The sequence below is a fragment of the Oncorhynchus keta genome, chromosome 7, assembly GCF_023373465.1.
Source record: "Oncorhynchus keta strain PuntledgeMale-10-30-2019 chromosome 7, Oket_V2, whole genome shotgun sequence".
Classification (NCBI taxonomy): domain Eukaryota; kingdom Metazoa; phylum Chordata; class Actinopteri; order Salmoniformes; family Salmonidae; genus Oncorhynchus; species Oncorhynchus keta.
The window spans coordinates 32,668,050-32,684,972 of NC_068427.1; the positions used below are offsets into that span (position 1 = coordinate 32,668,050).

Genomic DNA, 16,923 nt, shown 5'->3' on the forward strand with positions numbered 1-16,923 from the left:
TTCTAGATAGCACTTTTTTTTGTTTGATAGAGTATACCAGTGTCATTCAATTTGAAACTCTACTTACAAACATCTTATAAACCATCAGTAACTGTATGTTAACATTACATAAACCTATCGGTTTATTTCTGTGTCCAATTAACCACCCAAAGCCTATACCATTTTGCTAAAGAAATAGTATTTCATTTTGATATCATCCCATTTTCTGTAGAATGTGATTCCAGCAGAGGTGTCCCTGGTGTGTGTGGTGAAGCCTGATGAATTCTGGGACAAGAAGGTCACTCATTTCTGCTTCTGGAAGGAGAAGGACAGACTAGGCTTTGAGGTGAGTGTCTTGTCTCTATCTCACTTTCTCATTCTCTCTCTCTAGCCCCCTTCTCGCTCATCTCTCTCTCTACATCTCTCCCTCTCTTTCTCCCCCCTCACTCTCTCCTAATAATGTTATATCTCTGAGCAGCAGAATCCTATCCGCCTTCACCTCCCAGAGGGACAGATTATGACCAGAATTGAATTTACTTTCCTTCACAAACCAATGATTTTCTATGTTGGTGGTTGGGCGGCATACAAATTGATAGAGATAGAGAGATGATGCTTTTTATTTTGCTTCAGTCAGTATTATATTTGGCCTTGTGTTGTGAACCCCTTCAGCAATGCTGTTCTTTATCTCGGGCCCAGATCTGTTTGTGCTATATAGCCAACACATTTGATTGTTGTTATTGCAATGGCTAGGGATTTTCTGATGAATTATTTGTGCTTGTGTGCTCTACAACAGCCCTCAAATATAGCCTATCAATCACTAACATACCCCTGAGGAATTGCTGACCATATGCTATAGACCACTAGGCAAATTAAGCTCTCTGTCAATTGCGGCTGATAGATAGGTGACCAAGGTCTGTTGTGGTAGACAGCATGGCATCATTATACTTTTTTAAGTGCACTGTGTGGTGATTTAGAAGGTAGAACTTTATGGCAGTAAGTCACCATTTTCTCAGCGCTAGATTAATATGTCTTATTAAATATTCATGCATCGTGTTCCATTTCAACCTCCCATATGGCTTCTGTCATCTCTTCCTATACCCCCTGAAGGAATTAAATTTAGTAGAGGGGCGGGGGACACACTCCTCAAGTTTCTATGTTTGTTCTCTGAGATGGGAGAGATGTAGCTAGTATTCCTTGTTTATATTTTAGTGCTAGAAGTCCCTTCACAACAGAGTGATAGTAATGGAAGTATGGCGTATGAATACATGCTAGTTTGTCTGATAGTAATGGAAGTATGGCGTATGGATACATGCTAGTTTGTCTGATAGTAATGGAAGTATGGCGTATGGATACATGCTAGTTTGTCTGATAGTAATGGAAGTATGGAGTATGGATACATGCTAGTTTGATAGTAATGGAAGTATGGCGTATGGATACATGCTAGTTTGTCTGATAGTAATGGAAGTATGGAGTATGGATACATGCTAGTTTGATAGTAATGGAAGTATGGCGTATGGATACATGCTAGTTTGTCTGATAGTAATGGAAGTATGGCGTATGGATACATGCTAGTTTGTCTGATAGTAATGGAAGTATGGCGTATGGATACATGCTAGTTTGTCTGATAGTAATGGAAGTATGGCGTATGGATACATGCTAGTTTGTCTGATAGTAATGGAAGTATGGCGTATGGATACATGCTAGTTTGATAGTAATGGAAGTATGGCGTATGGATACATGCTAGTTTGTCTGATAGTAATGGAAGTATGGAGTATGGATACATGCTAGTTTGTCTGATAGTAATGGAAGTATGGAGTATGGATACATGCTAGTTTGTCTGATAGTAATGGAAGTATGGCGTATGAATACATGCTAGTTTGTCTGATAGTAATGGAAGTATGGAGTATGAATACATGCTAGTTTGTCTGATAGTAATGGAAGTATGGAGTATGGATACATGCTAGTTTGATAGTAATGGAAGTATGGCGTATGGATACATGCTAGTTTGTCTGATAGTAATGGAAGTATGGAGTATGGATACATGCTAGTCTGATAGTAATGGAAGTGTGGCGTATGGATACATGCTAGTTTGTCTGATAGTAATGGAAGTATGGAGTATGGATACATGTTAGTTTGTCTGATAGTAATGGAAGTATGAAGCAGGAATACCTGGTAGTAGTAGTTAATCTGACTTTCTGTCTACAGTATGGTCTCGTTCAGCGTTGACTAACACTGTCATCATGTTGCTTGGCAACAGTAATGTATATCAAGAGCAGATGCTGGCTGCAGTATAACATTACTGTCTTCAGCATGTCAGCCCAGTGTGTGTGTGTGCGTGCGTGTGTGTGCGTGCATGCACGTCTGTGATTGTGTGTGTGTGCGTGCCTTAGTCTTTGTGAGTGTTTATATATGCAAGTGTGTGTGTGGAAAGAGTGTCCTGGAACACACTAATACAGAGACTGCTCAGTAGAGGTCTTTCTTGTCGTTTTTGCTCCAACAGTTCTGTGTTCATCTGGACCAGCAGTTCCTTCTAGATCTTCCTCACTATAACATGTCTGTGTTGATCTGGACCAGCAGTTCCTTCTAGTTCTTCCTCACTATAACATGTCAGTGTTGATCTGGACCAGCAGTTCCTTCTAGTTCTTCCTCACTATAACATGTCTGTGTTGATCTGGACCAGCAGTTCCTTCTAGTTCTTCCTCACTATAACTCCCCTGCTAGACCAGATGGCTCTGTTGGATGGCTGAGGTGGTCAATTTATTGGCATTGGAAATGAAAGGGAATTAGGGGGAAATACTTGGAAATTAAAGTTGACCTACTTTAGTTTAGATCGGGTGGATCGGGTATTCATTGAACTTTACTATTGAGGAATTAAATATCTTTGAACTTTGAACTAAGTGGTTGGCTGACCTTTATGGCATCTACTACCCAGAACCAATCTGGCATGAATATGTGTCACGACTTCCGCCGAAGTCGGTCCCTCTCCTTGTTCAGGCGGCGTTCGGCGGTCGACGTCCGGTGGTCGACGTGACCGGCCTTCTAGCCATCGCCGATCCACTTTTCATTTTCCATTTGTTTTGTCTTTGTCTTACACACCTGGTTTCAATTCCCCAAATACTTGTTCATTATTTAACCCTCTGTTCACCCATGTTTGTTTGTGAGTAATTGTTTGTATGTAATACGGTCCCTGGCCCGGGTATCCTGGAAGGACATTGACCTCATCCCGTCAGTTGAGGATGCATGGTCATTCTTTAAAAGTAACTTCCTCACCATTTTAGATAAGCATGCTCCGTTCAAAAAATGCAGAACCAAGAACAGATACAGCCCTTGGTTCACTCCAGACCTGACTGCCCTCGACCAGCACAAAAACATCCTGTGGCGGACTGCAATAGCATCGAATAGCCCCCGTGATATGCAACTGTTCAGGGAAGTCAGGAACCAATACACGCAGTCAGTCAGGAAAGCTAAGGCCAGCTTCTTCAGGCAGAAGTTTGCATCCTGTAGCTCCAACTCCAAAAAGTTCTGGGACACTGTCCATGGAGAACAAGAGCACCTCCTATAATAATAATAATAATATAATATAGTCCATGCGACTTACAGTCAGAACAAGAGCACACTCCTCCCAGCTGCCCAACTGAGCACAGAAGGCTGAGGGAAACACGGTCTCCACCGATAAATCCATGATTATCGAAAACTTCAATAAGCACTTCTCAACGGCTGGCCATGCCTTCCGCCTGGCTACTCCAACCTCGGCCAACAGCTCCGCCCCGTAGTTCCTCACCCAAGCCTCTCCAGGTTCTCCTTTACCCAAATCCAGATAGCAGATGTTCTGAAAGAGCTGCAAAACCTGGACCCGTACAAATCAGCTGGGCTTGACAATCTGGACCCGCTATTTCTGAAACTATCTGCCGCCATTGTCGCAACCCCTATTACCAGCCTGTTCAACCTCTCTTTCATATCGTCTGAGATCCCCAAGGATTGAAAGCTGCCGCAGTCATCCCCCTCTTCAAAGGGGGAGACACCCTGGACCCAAACTGCTATAGACCTATATCCATCCTGCCCTGCCTATCTAAGGTCTTCGAAAGCCAAGTCAACAAACAGGTCACTGACCATCTCGAATCCCACCGTACCTTCTCCGCTGTGCAATCTGGTTTCCGAGCCGGTCACGGGTGCACCTCAGCCACACTCAAGGTACTAAACGATATCATAACCGCCATCGATAAAAGACAGTACTGTGCAGCCGTCTTCATCGACCTCGCCAAGGCTTTCGACTCTGTCAATCACCATATTCTTATCGGCAGACTCAACAGCCTCCTTTTTCGGATGACTGCCTTGCCTGGTTCACCAATTACTTTGCAGACAGAGTTCAGTGTGTCAAATCGGAGGGCATGCTGTCCGGTCCTCTGGCAGTTTCTATGGGGGTGCCACAGGGTTCAATTCTCGGGCCGACTCTTTTCTCTGTATATATCAATGATGTTGCTCTTGCTGTGGGCGATTCCCTGATCCACCTCTACGCAGACGACACCATTCTATATACTTTCGGCCCGTCATTGGACACTGTGCTATCAAACCTCCAAACGAGCTTCAATGCCATACAGCACTCCTTCCGTGGCCTCCAACTGCTCTTAAACGCGAGTAAAACCAAATGCATGCTTTTCAACCGATCGCTGCCTGCACCCGCATGCCCGACTAGCATCACCACCCTGGATGGTTCCGACCTTGAATATGTGGACATCTATAAGTACCTAGGTGTCTGGCTAGACTGCAAACTCTCCTTCCAGACTCACATCAAACATCTCCAATCAAAAATCAAATCAAGAGTCGGCTTTCTATTCCGCAACAAAGCCTCCTTCACTCACGCTGCCAAGCTTACCCTAGTAAAACTGACTATCCTACCGATCCTCGACTTCGGCGATGTCATCTACAAAATGGCTTCCAACACTCTACTCAGCAAACTGGATGCAGTCTATCACAGTGACATCCGTTTTGTCACTAAAGCACCTTATACCACCCACCACTGCGACTTGTATGCTCTAGTCGGCCGGCCCTCACTACATATTTGTCGCCAGACCCACTGGCTCCAGGTCATCTACAAGTCCATGCTAGGTAAAGCTCCGCCTTATCTCAGTTCACTGGTCACGATGGCAACACCCATCCGTAGCACGCGCTCCAGCAGGTGTATCTCACTGATCATCCCTAAAGCCAACACCTCATTTGGCCGCCTTTCGTTCCAGTACTCTGCTGCCTGTGACTGGAACGAATTGCAAAAATCGCTGAAGTTGGAGACTTTTATCTCCCTCACCAACTTCAAACATCAGCTATCCGAGCAGCTAACCGATCGCTGCAGCTGTACATAGTCTATAGGTAAATAGCTCACCCATTTTCACCTACCTCATTCCCATACTGTTTTTATACTGTTTTTATTTATTTACTTTTCTGCTCTTTTGCACACCAATATCTCTACCTGTACATGACCATCTGATCATTTATCACTCCAGTGTTAATCTGCAAAATTGTATTATTCGCCTACCTCCTCATGCCTTTTGCACACATTGTATATAGACTGCCCATTTTTTCTACTGTGTTATTGACTTGCTAATTGTTTACTCCATGTGTAACTCTGTGTTGTCTGTTCACACTGCTATGCTTTATCTTTGCCAGGTCGCAGTTGAAAATGATAACTTGTTCTCAACTAGCCTACCTGGTTAAATAAAGGTGAAATAAAAAAAATAAAAAATAAAATCCAGATGTAATTGATACATACTGGGCTGTGGAAGAGAAGGGAAGGGTGTGTTTTCACTTTTGATTTTCTTTCTGCTTCTCTTCTCTTTCGGAGGTGTGACTAAAGTTTTGCCCAATCTGCCATCCCAATTTTCACTATAACCATCAGACTGTTTTTTTCCTTCGTCTTTGGAAGCTAATCGCCATATAAATAAATGCACTTGTGAACAGAAAATGTGTGTCTGTGCGAGCCACGTGTGTGTTACCTGGCCTTGTTAGTCATATCCCACTGGGCACAGACTTCAATTCAACATCTAGTATGTATCAAGGAGTCAAGTCAGTCTGCGTGTGAGAAATTATCAGAATTAAAATCATGTGTTGCTTTCTCTGCAGCACGATGATGACTCTGTGTGTGCATGCATCTGTGTTGTGTTCCTGTGTGTGTGTATCCGGGAAGAGACCAAAGCAAGACAAACCCGTGACATAACATTAGCATTATGATTCCTCTAACTCTGTAGTACTTCAAGGTTGATTCCTCTAACTCTGTAGTCCTTTAGGTTTGATTCCTCTATGTGGTTCTTCAGGGTTGATTCCTCTAACTATGTGGTTCTTCAGGGTTGATTCCTCTCACTATGTAGTTCTTCAGGATTGATTCCTCTAACTCTGTAGTCCTTCAGGATTGATTCCTCTAACTCTGTAGTCCTTCAGGATTGATTCCTCTAACTCTGTAGTCCTTCGGGGTTGATTCCTCTAAATCTGTAGTCCTTCAGGATTGATTCCTCTAACTATGTGGTTCTTCAGGGTTGATTCCTCTAACTATATAGTTCTTCAGGGTTGATTCCTCTAACTCTGTAGTCCTTCAGAATTGATTCCTCTAACTATGTGGTTCTTCAGGATTGATTCCTCTAACTATGTGGTTCTTCAGGGTTGATTCCTCTTACTATTTAGTCTTTCAGGGTTGATTCCTCAAACTACAGTTGAAGTCGGAAGTTTACAAACACTGAGGTTGGAGTCATTAAAACTCGTTTTTCAACCACTCCCCAAATTTCTTGTTAACAAACTATAGTTTTGGCAAGTCGGTTAGGACATCTACTTTGTGCATGAAGCAAGTCATTTTTACAAAAATTGTTTACAGATTATTTCACTTTTAATTCACTGTATCACAATTGCAGTGGGTCAGTAGTTTACATACACTAAGTTGACTGTGACTTTATTAAACAGCTTGGAAAATTCCATAAAATTATGTCATGGCTTTAGAAGCTTCTGATAGGCTAATTGACATCATTTGTGTTGTACCTGTGGATGTATTTCAAGGCCTACCTTCAAACTCAGTGCCTCTTTGCTTGACATCATGCGAAAATCAAGACCCCAGAAAATAAATTGTAGACCTCCACAAGTCTGGTTCATCCTTGGGAGCAATTTCCAAACGCCTGAAGTTGCCACTTTCATCTTTACAAACAATGGTACGCAAGTATAAACACCATGGGACCATGCAGACGACATACTGCTCAGGAAAGAGACGCGTTCTGTCTCCTAGAGATGAACATACTTTTGTGCGAAAGTGCAAATCAATCCCAGAACAGCAAAGAACATCTTCTTGTGAAGATGCTGGAGGAAACAGGTACAAAAGTATCTATATCCACAGTAAAACGAGTCCTATATCGACATAACCTGAAATGCCAGTCAGCAAGAAAGAAGCCACTGCTCCAAAACTGCCATAAAAAAGCCAGAATACGGTTTGCAACTGCACATGGGGACAAAGATTGTACTTTTTGGAGAAATGTCCTCTGGTCTGATGAAACAAAAATAGAACTGTTTGGCCATAATGACCATCGTTATGGTTGGAGGGTAAAGGGGAGGCTTGCAAGCCGAAGAACACCATCCTAACCGCGAAGCACGGGGTTGGCAGCATCATCATGTTGTGGGGGTGCTTTGCTGCAAGAGGGACTGGTACACATGACAAAATAGATGGCATCATGAGGATGGAAAATTACGTGGATATTTTGAAGCAACATCTCAAGACATCAGTCAGGAAGTTAAAGCTTGGACACAAATAGGTCTTCCAAATGGACAATGACCCCAAGCATACTTCCAAAGTTGTGGCAAAATGGCTTAAGGACAACGAAGTCAAGGTATTGGAGTGGCCATCACAAAGCTCTGACCTCAATCCTATAGAATATTTGTGGGCAGAACTGAAAAGGCGTGTGCGAGCAAGGAGGCCTACACACCAGACTCAGTTACACCAGCTCTGTCAGGAGGAATGGGCCAAAATTCACCCAACTTATTGTGGGAAGCTTGTGGAAGGCTACCCAAAACATTTGAGCCAAGTTAAACAATTTAAAGGCAATGCTACCAAATACTAATTGAGTGTATGTAAACTTCTAACCCACTGGGAATGTGATGAAAGAAATACAAGTTGAAAAAAGTCATTCTCTCTAATATTATTCTGACATTTCACATTCTTAAAATAAAGTGGTGATCCTAACTGACCTAAGACAGGGAATTTTTACTCTGATTAAATGTCAGGAATTGTGAAAAACGGAGTTTAAATATGTTTGGCTAAGGTGTATGTAAACTTCCGACTTCAACTGTAGTCTTTCAGGGTTGATGGTAGTGGTGTTTTTTGATGGAGTATGTGTTTAGCATCCTACGGCTAACCTTGCGGATGTGTGCAAGGGGCTGGCAGCCTTCCAGTCAGGGTTTCTGCTTTCAGCTTGCGATGCACACACACGCACACATACACACACCAGTCAGGTTTCTGGTTTCAGCGTGTGACAAACACACACACACCAGTCAGGTCTCTGCAGTCAGGTCTCTGCAGTCATGTCTCTGCAGCGTCTGATGCAGTTGGTTGGAGCTAGGACGTATTATGTTCATGTTCACCATACCAGCGTACCAGCATACCAGAGTATGACATTATGTAAAGCTTTAATTTTATAAAAACAAACCATACATACAGTGCCCTGCGAAAGTATTCGGCCCCCTTGAACTTTGCGACCTTTTGCCACATTTCAGGCTTCAAACATAAAGATATAAAACTGTATTTTTTTTGTTAAGAATCAACAACAAGTGGGACACAATCATGAAGTGGAACAACATTTATTGGATATTTCAAACTTTTTTAACAAATCAAATACTGAAAAATTGGGCGTGCAAAATTATTCAGCCCCTTTACTTTCAGTGCAGCAAACTCTCTCAAGAAGTTCAGTGAGGATCTCTGAATGATCCAATGTTGACCTAAATGACTAATGATGATAAATACAATCCACCTGTGTGTAATCAAGTCTCCGTATAAATGCACCTGCACTGTGATAGTCTCAGAGGTCCGTTAAAAGCGCAGAGAGCATCGTGAAGAACAAGGAACACACCAGGCAGGTCCGAGATACTGTTGTGAAGAAGTTTAAAGCCGGATTTGGATACACAAATATTTCCCAAGCTTTAAACATCCCAAGGAGCACTGTGCAAGCGATAATATTGAAATGGAAGGAGTATCAGACCACTGCAAATATACCAAGACCTGGCCGTCCCTCTAAACTTTCAGCTCATACAAGGAGAAGACTGATCAGAGATGCAGCCAAGAGGCCCATGATCACTCTGGATGAACTGCAGAGATCTACAGCTGAGGTGGGACACTCTGTCCATAGGACAACAATCAGTCGTATATTGCACAAATCTGGCCTTTATGGAAGAGTGGCAAGAAGAAACCCATTTCTTAAAGATATCCATAAAAAGTGTTGTTTAAAGTTTGCCACAAGCCACCTGGGAGACACACCAAACATGTGGAAGAAGGTGCTCTGGTCAGATGAAACCAAAATTGAACTTTTTGGCAACAATGCAAAACGTTTTGTTTGGCGTAAAAGCAACACAGCTCATCACTCTGAACACACCATCCCCACTGTCAAACATGGTGGTGGCAGCATCATGGTTTGGGCCTGCTTTACTTCAGCAGGGACAGGGAAGATGGTTAAAATTGATGGGAAGATGGATGGAGCCAAATACAGGACCATTCTGGAAGAAAACCTGATGGAGTCTGCAAAAGACCTGAGACTGGGACGGAGAAATGCAAAACGTTTTGTTTGGCGTAAAAGCAACACAGCTCATCACTCTGAACACCACTGTCAAACATGGTGGTGGCAGCATCATGGTTTGGGCCTGCTTTACTTCAGCAGGGACAGGAAGATGGTTAAAATTGATGGGAAGATGGATGGAGCCAAATACAGGACCATTCTGGAAGAAAACCTGATGGAGTCTGCAAAGACCTGAGACTGGGACGGAGATTTGTCTTCCAACAAGACATTGATCCAAAACATAAAGCAAAATCTACAATGGAATGGTTCAAAAATAAACATATCCAGGTGTTAGAATGGCCAAGTCAAAGTCCAGACCTGAATCCAATCGAGAATCTGTGGAAAGAGCTGAAAACTGCTGTTCACAAATGCTCTCCATCCAACCTCACTGAGCTCGAGCTGTTTTGCAAGGAGGAATGGGAAAAAAATTCAGTCTCTCGATGTGCAAAACTGATAGAGACATACCCCAAGCGACTTACAGCTGTAATCGCAGCAAAAGGTGGCGCTACAAAGTATTAACTTAAGGGGGCTGAATAATTTTGCACGCCCAATTTTTCAGTTTTTGATTTGTTAAAAAAGTTTGAAATATCCAATAAATGTCGTTCCACTTCATGATTGTGTCCCACTTGTTGTTGATTCTTCACAAAAAAATACAGTTTTATATCTTTATGTTTGAAGCCTGAAATGTGGCAAAAGGTCGCAAAGTTCAAGGGGGGCGAATACTTTCGCAAGGCACTGTATTAGGGTAGACTACTGAGAATTTGGGATACAGAGGGTTCACTCGTATTTGGGCTTAAGCTCTCACTTATCCCTTTATACATTTTGATGTTGCAGCAGCTCTCACTTTAATCTTCTCTGGTGAGGGGAGTATAAGTGATTTCTCTGTGTACAGGTTAGGATGAGTAATATCTGATTTTCCCTGAGTAATATTCAAAGCATAGACTGGTGATGAAGCACATCATAGGAATAAGACAAGACATCTTTTTTTCTTGCTTTACACTCATATGTACAACATTTGTACTCCAAACAACCAGGTATGGCTGCCAGATATATCAGTTACATCTCCACAAAACACACCCACACATGACATCAGACAGGCAGATATCAAAATCTCTACGGGTGAAAAGCTACAACCCCATAAGTGATGACTAGAAGTGAAGTTATTTGGAAATCCTGATGAAAATATGTTCCTTCTCTCTGACAGGAAGTATCCAGGTTGTGTTTGTGTAGAGGTCAGAAATATTTCCTAGTGCTGCCTATCCCAGGTGGTGGTAGGCTGACTCGCTGTGCTCATCACACCTGCATTCAAACACTATTTGAATTCATTTTAGATACGCTAGCGCAATGGAACCAATAGAATATTTGCAAAACCGCAAACTCCAGCCTTCTGTCACTCCAGGCAGGCTAAAGCAAAAGCTCACAGTATTTGAAATATTTGCAGTAGTATTTGAACCCAGGTCTGGTGTTTCTCTCATCTGTATGGACAACTGTTACCTCTTATCCACGTGATACATCTGAACAGGCCTGTAGTGTGCGTGTGCGTCTGCGTGTGTGAGAGAGAGCGTGAACCAGAACCAACGGGCCTGTAACAAGCCTATATGGCAGGAGGACAGATGAGTCAGAGAGATAGGAGAAACAGCTGTGGAGGCGAACAGGCTTTGTTTAGAGAGAGACATGTCTGCATAGGCCTCTCCCAGATTCCTATTCCACATTCCCAGATTCTAGAGAAAGTCTTACTTGAATGTCCACATTGACGTGTCGAAGAGGGGTGCTAGAGTTGTCTCTGAATTCTTAGCATTCATGTGATGACTTTCTTTACCCAGTACGAGAGGACATAATCGAAAAAGACCACCAGCTGTGATTAGGCCTTGTCCTGCCTGCTTGATCAATTGTTTCTAAATGTCAAGTGAATGTTGCATTTGGAGGGGATTAGTGATGATTAATTAAATATTTGTACCATTGGTGATTTAATCAGCTCTGACTCCATAGAGCAGTTGTTCCCAAACCTTTTATTGTCCCGTACCCCTTCAAACATTCAACCTCCATCTGCGTACCCCCTCTAGCACCAGGGTCAGCGCACTCTCAAATGTTATTTTTTGCCTTCATTGTAAGCCTGCACACACACACACAATACGATACATTTATTAAACAATAGAATGAGTGTGAGTTTTTGTCATATCCCGGCTCGTGGGAAGTGACAAAGAGCTCTTATAGGGCCAGGGCACAAATAATAATATAATAATAATCAATCATTTTGCTCTTTATTTAGCCATCTTACATATAAAACCTTATTTGTTCATCAGAAATTATGAATAACTCACCACAGGTTAATGAGAAGGATGTGCTTGAAAGGATGCACATAACTCTGCAATGTTCTGCAATGTTGTGTTGTATTGGAGAGAGCCTCAGTCTTAAATCATTTTCCACACACAGTCTGTGCTTGTATTTAGTTTTCATGCTAGTGAGGGCTGAGAATCCACTCTCACATAGGTACGTGGTTGCAAAGGGCATCAGTGTCTTAACAGAGCGATTTGCAAAGGCAGGAAATCCAGAATTTTGGCAGTGGCTTCTGATTAAATAAAATTTTCATAGAACCGCTTGTTGCAATTTTGATGAGGCTCTCTAGTTCAGATATCGGTAAGTGGACTGGAGGCAGGGCATGAAAGGATAACGAATCCAGTTGTTTGTGTCGTCTGTTTTGGGAAAGTACCTGTGTAATTACACACCCAGTTCACTCAGGTGCTTCGCTATATCACATTTGACATTGTCCGTAAGCTTGAGTTCATTTGCACACAAAATAATCATACAATGATGGAAAGACCTTAGTGTTTTCCTTGTTAATGCAGACAGAACCATAGCCTCAATTTTGTCCCACACATTGAATATAGTTGAGGAGAGTCCCCGTAATCCTAGATTCAGATCATTCAGGACTTCTTTTTTCCCCACCTTTATTTAACCAGGTAGGCCAGTTGAGAACAAGTTCTCATGTACAACTGCGACCTGGCAAAGAAAGAGCAAAGCAGTGCGACAAAAACAATAACACAGAGTTGCACATGGGATAAACAAACGTACAGTCAATAACACAATAGACAAATCTGTATACAGTGTGTGCAAATGAAGTAAGGAGGTAAGGCAATAAATAGGCTGCTCTGACAGCTGATGCTTACAGTTAGTGAGGGAGATATGAGTCTCCAGCTTCAGTGATTGTTGCAGTTCGTTCCAGTCATTGGCAGCAGAGAACTGGAAGAAACGGCGGCCAAAGGAAGTGTTGGGTTTGGGGATGACCAGTGAAATATACCTGCTGGAGCGCGTGCTACAGATGGGTGTTGCTATGGTGACCAGTGAGCTGAGATAAGGCGGAGCTTTACCGAGCAAAGACTTATAGTTGACCTGGAGCCAGTGGGTTTGGTGACGAATGTGTAGCGAGGACCAGCAAACGAGAGCATACAGGTCTCAGTGGTGGGTAGTATATGGGGCTTTGGTGACAAATCGGATGGCACTGTGATTGACTGCATCCAATTTGCTGAGTAGAGTGTTGGAAGCTATCACCCAGATAGGCCAGTTGTTTGAGAAACTCATCATGCAGACGTAAAAATGATGGTCAGTAAAGAAAACTTTAAGCTCGTCTCTCAATTGAAAAAAAAACGTATCAAAACTTTCCACTTTTCCATGGTTGCTTCCCATATCATTGCATAATGCAGAACCTACATAAGAGTACAGTGGTCTTGCTTTAACAAAGTTAACCATTTTCACTGGAGTGTCCAAAATGTCTTTCAAGCTGTCAGGCAATCCCTTGACAGCAAGAGCCTCTTGGTGGATGCTGCAGTGTACCCAACTGCTATCGGGAGGAACTGCTTGCACACACATTACCACTCCACTATGTCTCCCTGTCATGGCTTTTGTGCCATCAGAACAGATACCAACACATCTTGACCAAGTCCATTTGATGTCAAAGATGTCCAGTACTTAAAACATATCCTCTCATGTTGTCCTGGTTTCCAGTGGTTTGCAGAAGAGGGTGTCTTCCTTAAATGATGCCCCATAAACATAACGGACATATACCAGGAGCTGTACCAGGCCCACCAAGTCTGTTAACTCATCCAGCTGCAATGCATGTAATTAACTGGCTTATATGCGAGTAATTGTTTCAAAACATCTCCTGCCATTTCATTGATGCGTCCTGAAACAGTGTTGTTTGATGGATCCATTTTCTGTATAGTTTTTTGGACCATTTCCCCCAGCATTGTCCCAGCCATATCCGCAGCAGCAGGAAGAATTAAGTCCTCCACAATAGTATGGGGCTTGCCTGTCCTAGCCACTCTGTAGGTCACCATATAAGACACTTCTAGCCCCTTCTTATTAATGGTATCTGTTGCTTTTATATATGTCTTACTACTCGAAAGTCGTCTTTATTCTCGCTCAAAAAACACCCATGGCTTATTTTTCAAATGGTCTTGTTTCGTTTCTAAATGTGCGCAAGAGTGAAGGTTTCCTGCGAGAGAGTAACGGTTAATGTGATTGGATGTTAATTATTTGAGAGGACTACCTGTATTTGACATTGTGTTATGTCGCTGAACACTAGATGGTTTCATTTTATTTTTGGCAGTGAAACGAGGCTACTCAGGCGAGAATAAAACCTCACCCAAATGTTGGAAAATATGAATGTACTGTTTGAAAATGTGAAGATAAAAATATATATATGTAAATAAAAAACTACTTTCTCCCACTCCTCTGTTCCAGGTCATTCTGGTATCTGCCAATAAGCTCACACGCTACATCGAGCCCTGTCAGCTTACTGATGAGTTTGGGGGAAGTCTGGTGTACGATCACATAGACTGGGTGAACAAAAGACTGGTAATTCGCCATTGCAATACATCCCCAATGTGACTGTACAATTATTGTTTAAACACATTTGATTTGGAAATGATTTGCAACTCGGATAATAATGGCTTTGGATGAGATCAAAGACATTTATGATTTGACAGATTACTTGCTTATAAAGTTAATGTACATATTACCAATGTTTACATCAACACCATAACAATACAGACAAATGCAAACAAATACCACCAACCTTGGTTGTGTGGCAATAAAGTATATTGCATCTTGTATGTCAAAATCAGCCTCATAGTTTGAGGAAGGTAAGTTCAAGTTGAGTTCCTCTCTGCCTGTGTCCATATTTGCATTATTTTTTGTATGACACACAACTTACGAAAGTGTTTTCCTTCTCAGGTCTTTGAAAAGTTTACCAAGGAGTCCTCTTCCCTGCTGGATGAGCTGGTGCTCATCAATGACAGTGAGAAAAGCAGCCAGTTGGACAAAGAAAGGTATTTATTTTAAAAACATGTTGACATTGGTTTGTTTTCTTTAAAAGTGCCCAATGATTGAGGAATTGTTTGTGGCAGTGGAATTGCAGCACATTATATTGTTTATGTATGACATGTTTATTTAGGCCAGTAAATATATTGCTTTCTTATCTTTTTCTCAGGCTACCAGATTGTAACTTCCTACCATCGTTGGATCCTGAAACAGTTCTACAAACTGGTAATTATTGTACTTTTGTGCAAACTTCTCAATACCAGTAGCTAAGCAAGGAGTGTTGTGTGGTTCTAAACCAGGTTGGGCTCTGTTAAGTTTAATGGGATGCGAGAATGTTAACCACCATGGTTAGCAGTGCACTCCGCCAGCAGAGAACACGTTTCCACTCGGCTAAAACCTTCAGTAAACTGACTCCTAGGGTACGTCTCAAATGGCAGTCTATTCCCTATGGCCCTGTTGAAAAGTAGTGCAATCTAGGGTGCTGAGACAGCTCTGGTAGAGAGAGGGAGGCCAGAGCTGGGTTGTGTCCCAAATAGCACCGTATTCCCTTTATAGTGCAGTAGTTTTGACCAGGACCCATAGGTGCACTATAAAGGGAATAAGGTGCCATATTGGACGCAGCCCTGGAAGGCCAGTACATAGCAGAGCTGTCCCAATGAAAGGAGCTTTGTCTGGGAGTTGTGGAATGGACAGTCAGCTCAACGTGTCTCTGGTACCGTGCTTGCCACAGAAGAACTCACTCTGTATGGGTCCTAAGTGGCACCCTATTATCTACATAGTGCACTACTTTTGACCAGAAACCTATGGGCCCTTTTCAAATGTTGTGCTTTATATAGAGAATAGTGTACAATTTGTTCTCTTTCTCTCTCTCTCTCTCTCTCTCTCTGAGCAAATGCCAAGCGTGCACTCTTTTTCTTTCTCTCTCTCTCTCTGTCTGTCTGTCTCTCTCTCTATATCTATATATATATATATATATATATATATATATACTGCTCAAAAAAATAAAGGGAACACTTAAACAACACAATGTAACTCCAAGTCAATCACACTTCTGTGAAATCAAACTGTCCACTTAGGAAGCAACACTGATTGACAATACATTTCACATGCTGTTGTACAAATGGAATAGACAACAGGTGGAAAATATAGGCAATTAGCAAGACACCCCCAATAAAGGAGTGGTTCTGCAGGTGGTGACCACAGACCACTTCTCAGTTCCTATGCTTCCTGGCTGATGTTTTGGTCACTTTTGAATGCTGGCGGTGCTTTCACTCTAGTGGTAGCATGAGATGGAGTCTACAACCCACACAAGTGGCTCAGGTAGTGCAGCTCATCCAGGATGGCACATCAATGTGAGCTGTGGCAAGAAGGTTTGCTGTGTCTGTCAGCGTAGTGTCCAGAGCATGGAGGCGCTACCAGGAGACAGGCAAGTACATCAGGAGATGTGGAGGAGGCCGTAGGAGGGCAACAACCCAGCAGCAGGACCGCTACCTCTGCCTTTGTGCAAGGAGGAGCAGGAGGAGCACTGCCAGAGCCCTGCAAAATGACCTCCAGCAGGCCACAAATGTGCATGTGTCTGCTCAAACGGTCAGAAACAGACTCCATGAGGGTGGTATGAGGGCCCGACGTCCACAGGTGGGGGTTGTGCTTACAGCCCAACACCGTGCAGGACGTTTGGCATTTGCCAGAGAACACCAAGATTGGAAGATTCGCCCCTGGCACCCTGTGCTCTTCACAGATGAAAGCAGGTTCACACTGAGCACATGTGACAGACGTGACAGAGTCTGGAGACGCCGTGGAGAACGTTCTCCAGCATGACCGGTTTGGCGGTGGGTCA

The 16,923-nt window shown here is 42.8% G+C and overlaps 1 protein-coding gene across 2 annotated transcripts in view; it reads left to right on the top strand.

Moving 5' to 3' along the window:
* Window positions 1-16,923, top strand: part of LOC118386317 (SEC14 domain and spectrin repeat-containing protein 1-like) — a 52,906-nt gene that overhangs the window by 20,451 nt on the left and 15,532 nt on the right. For both annotated transcript variants that reach the window (XM_035773978.2, XM_035773979.2), the window contains exons 6-9: window positions 212-325; window positions 14,508-14,621; window positions 15,000-15,094; window positions 15,256-15,311. In XM_035773978.2, coding sequence (XP_035629871.1) covers window positions 212-325; window positions 14,508-14,621; window positions 15,000-15,094; window positions 15,256-15,311 — 379 coding nt within the window. The remainder of the gene's footprint in view (window positions 1-211; window positions 326-14,507; window positions 14,622-14,999; window positions 15,095-15,255; window positions 15,312-16,923) is intronic.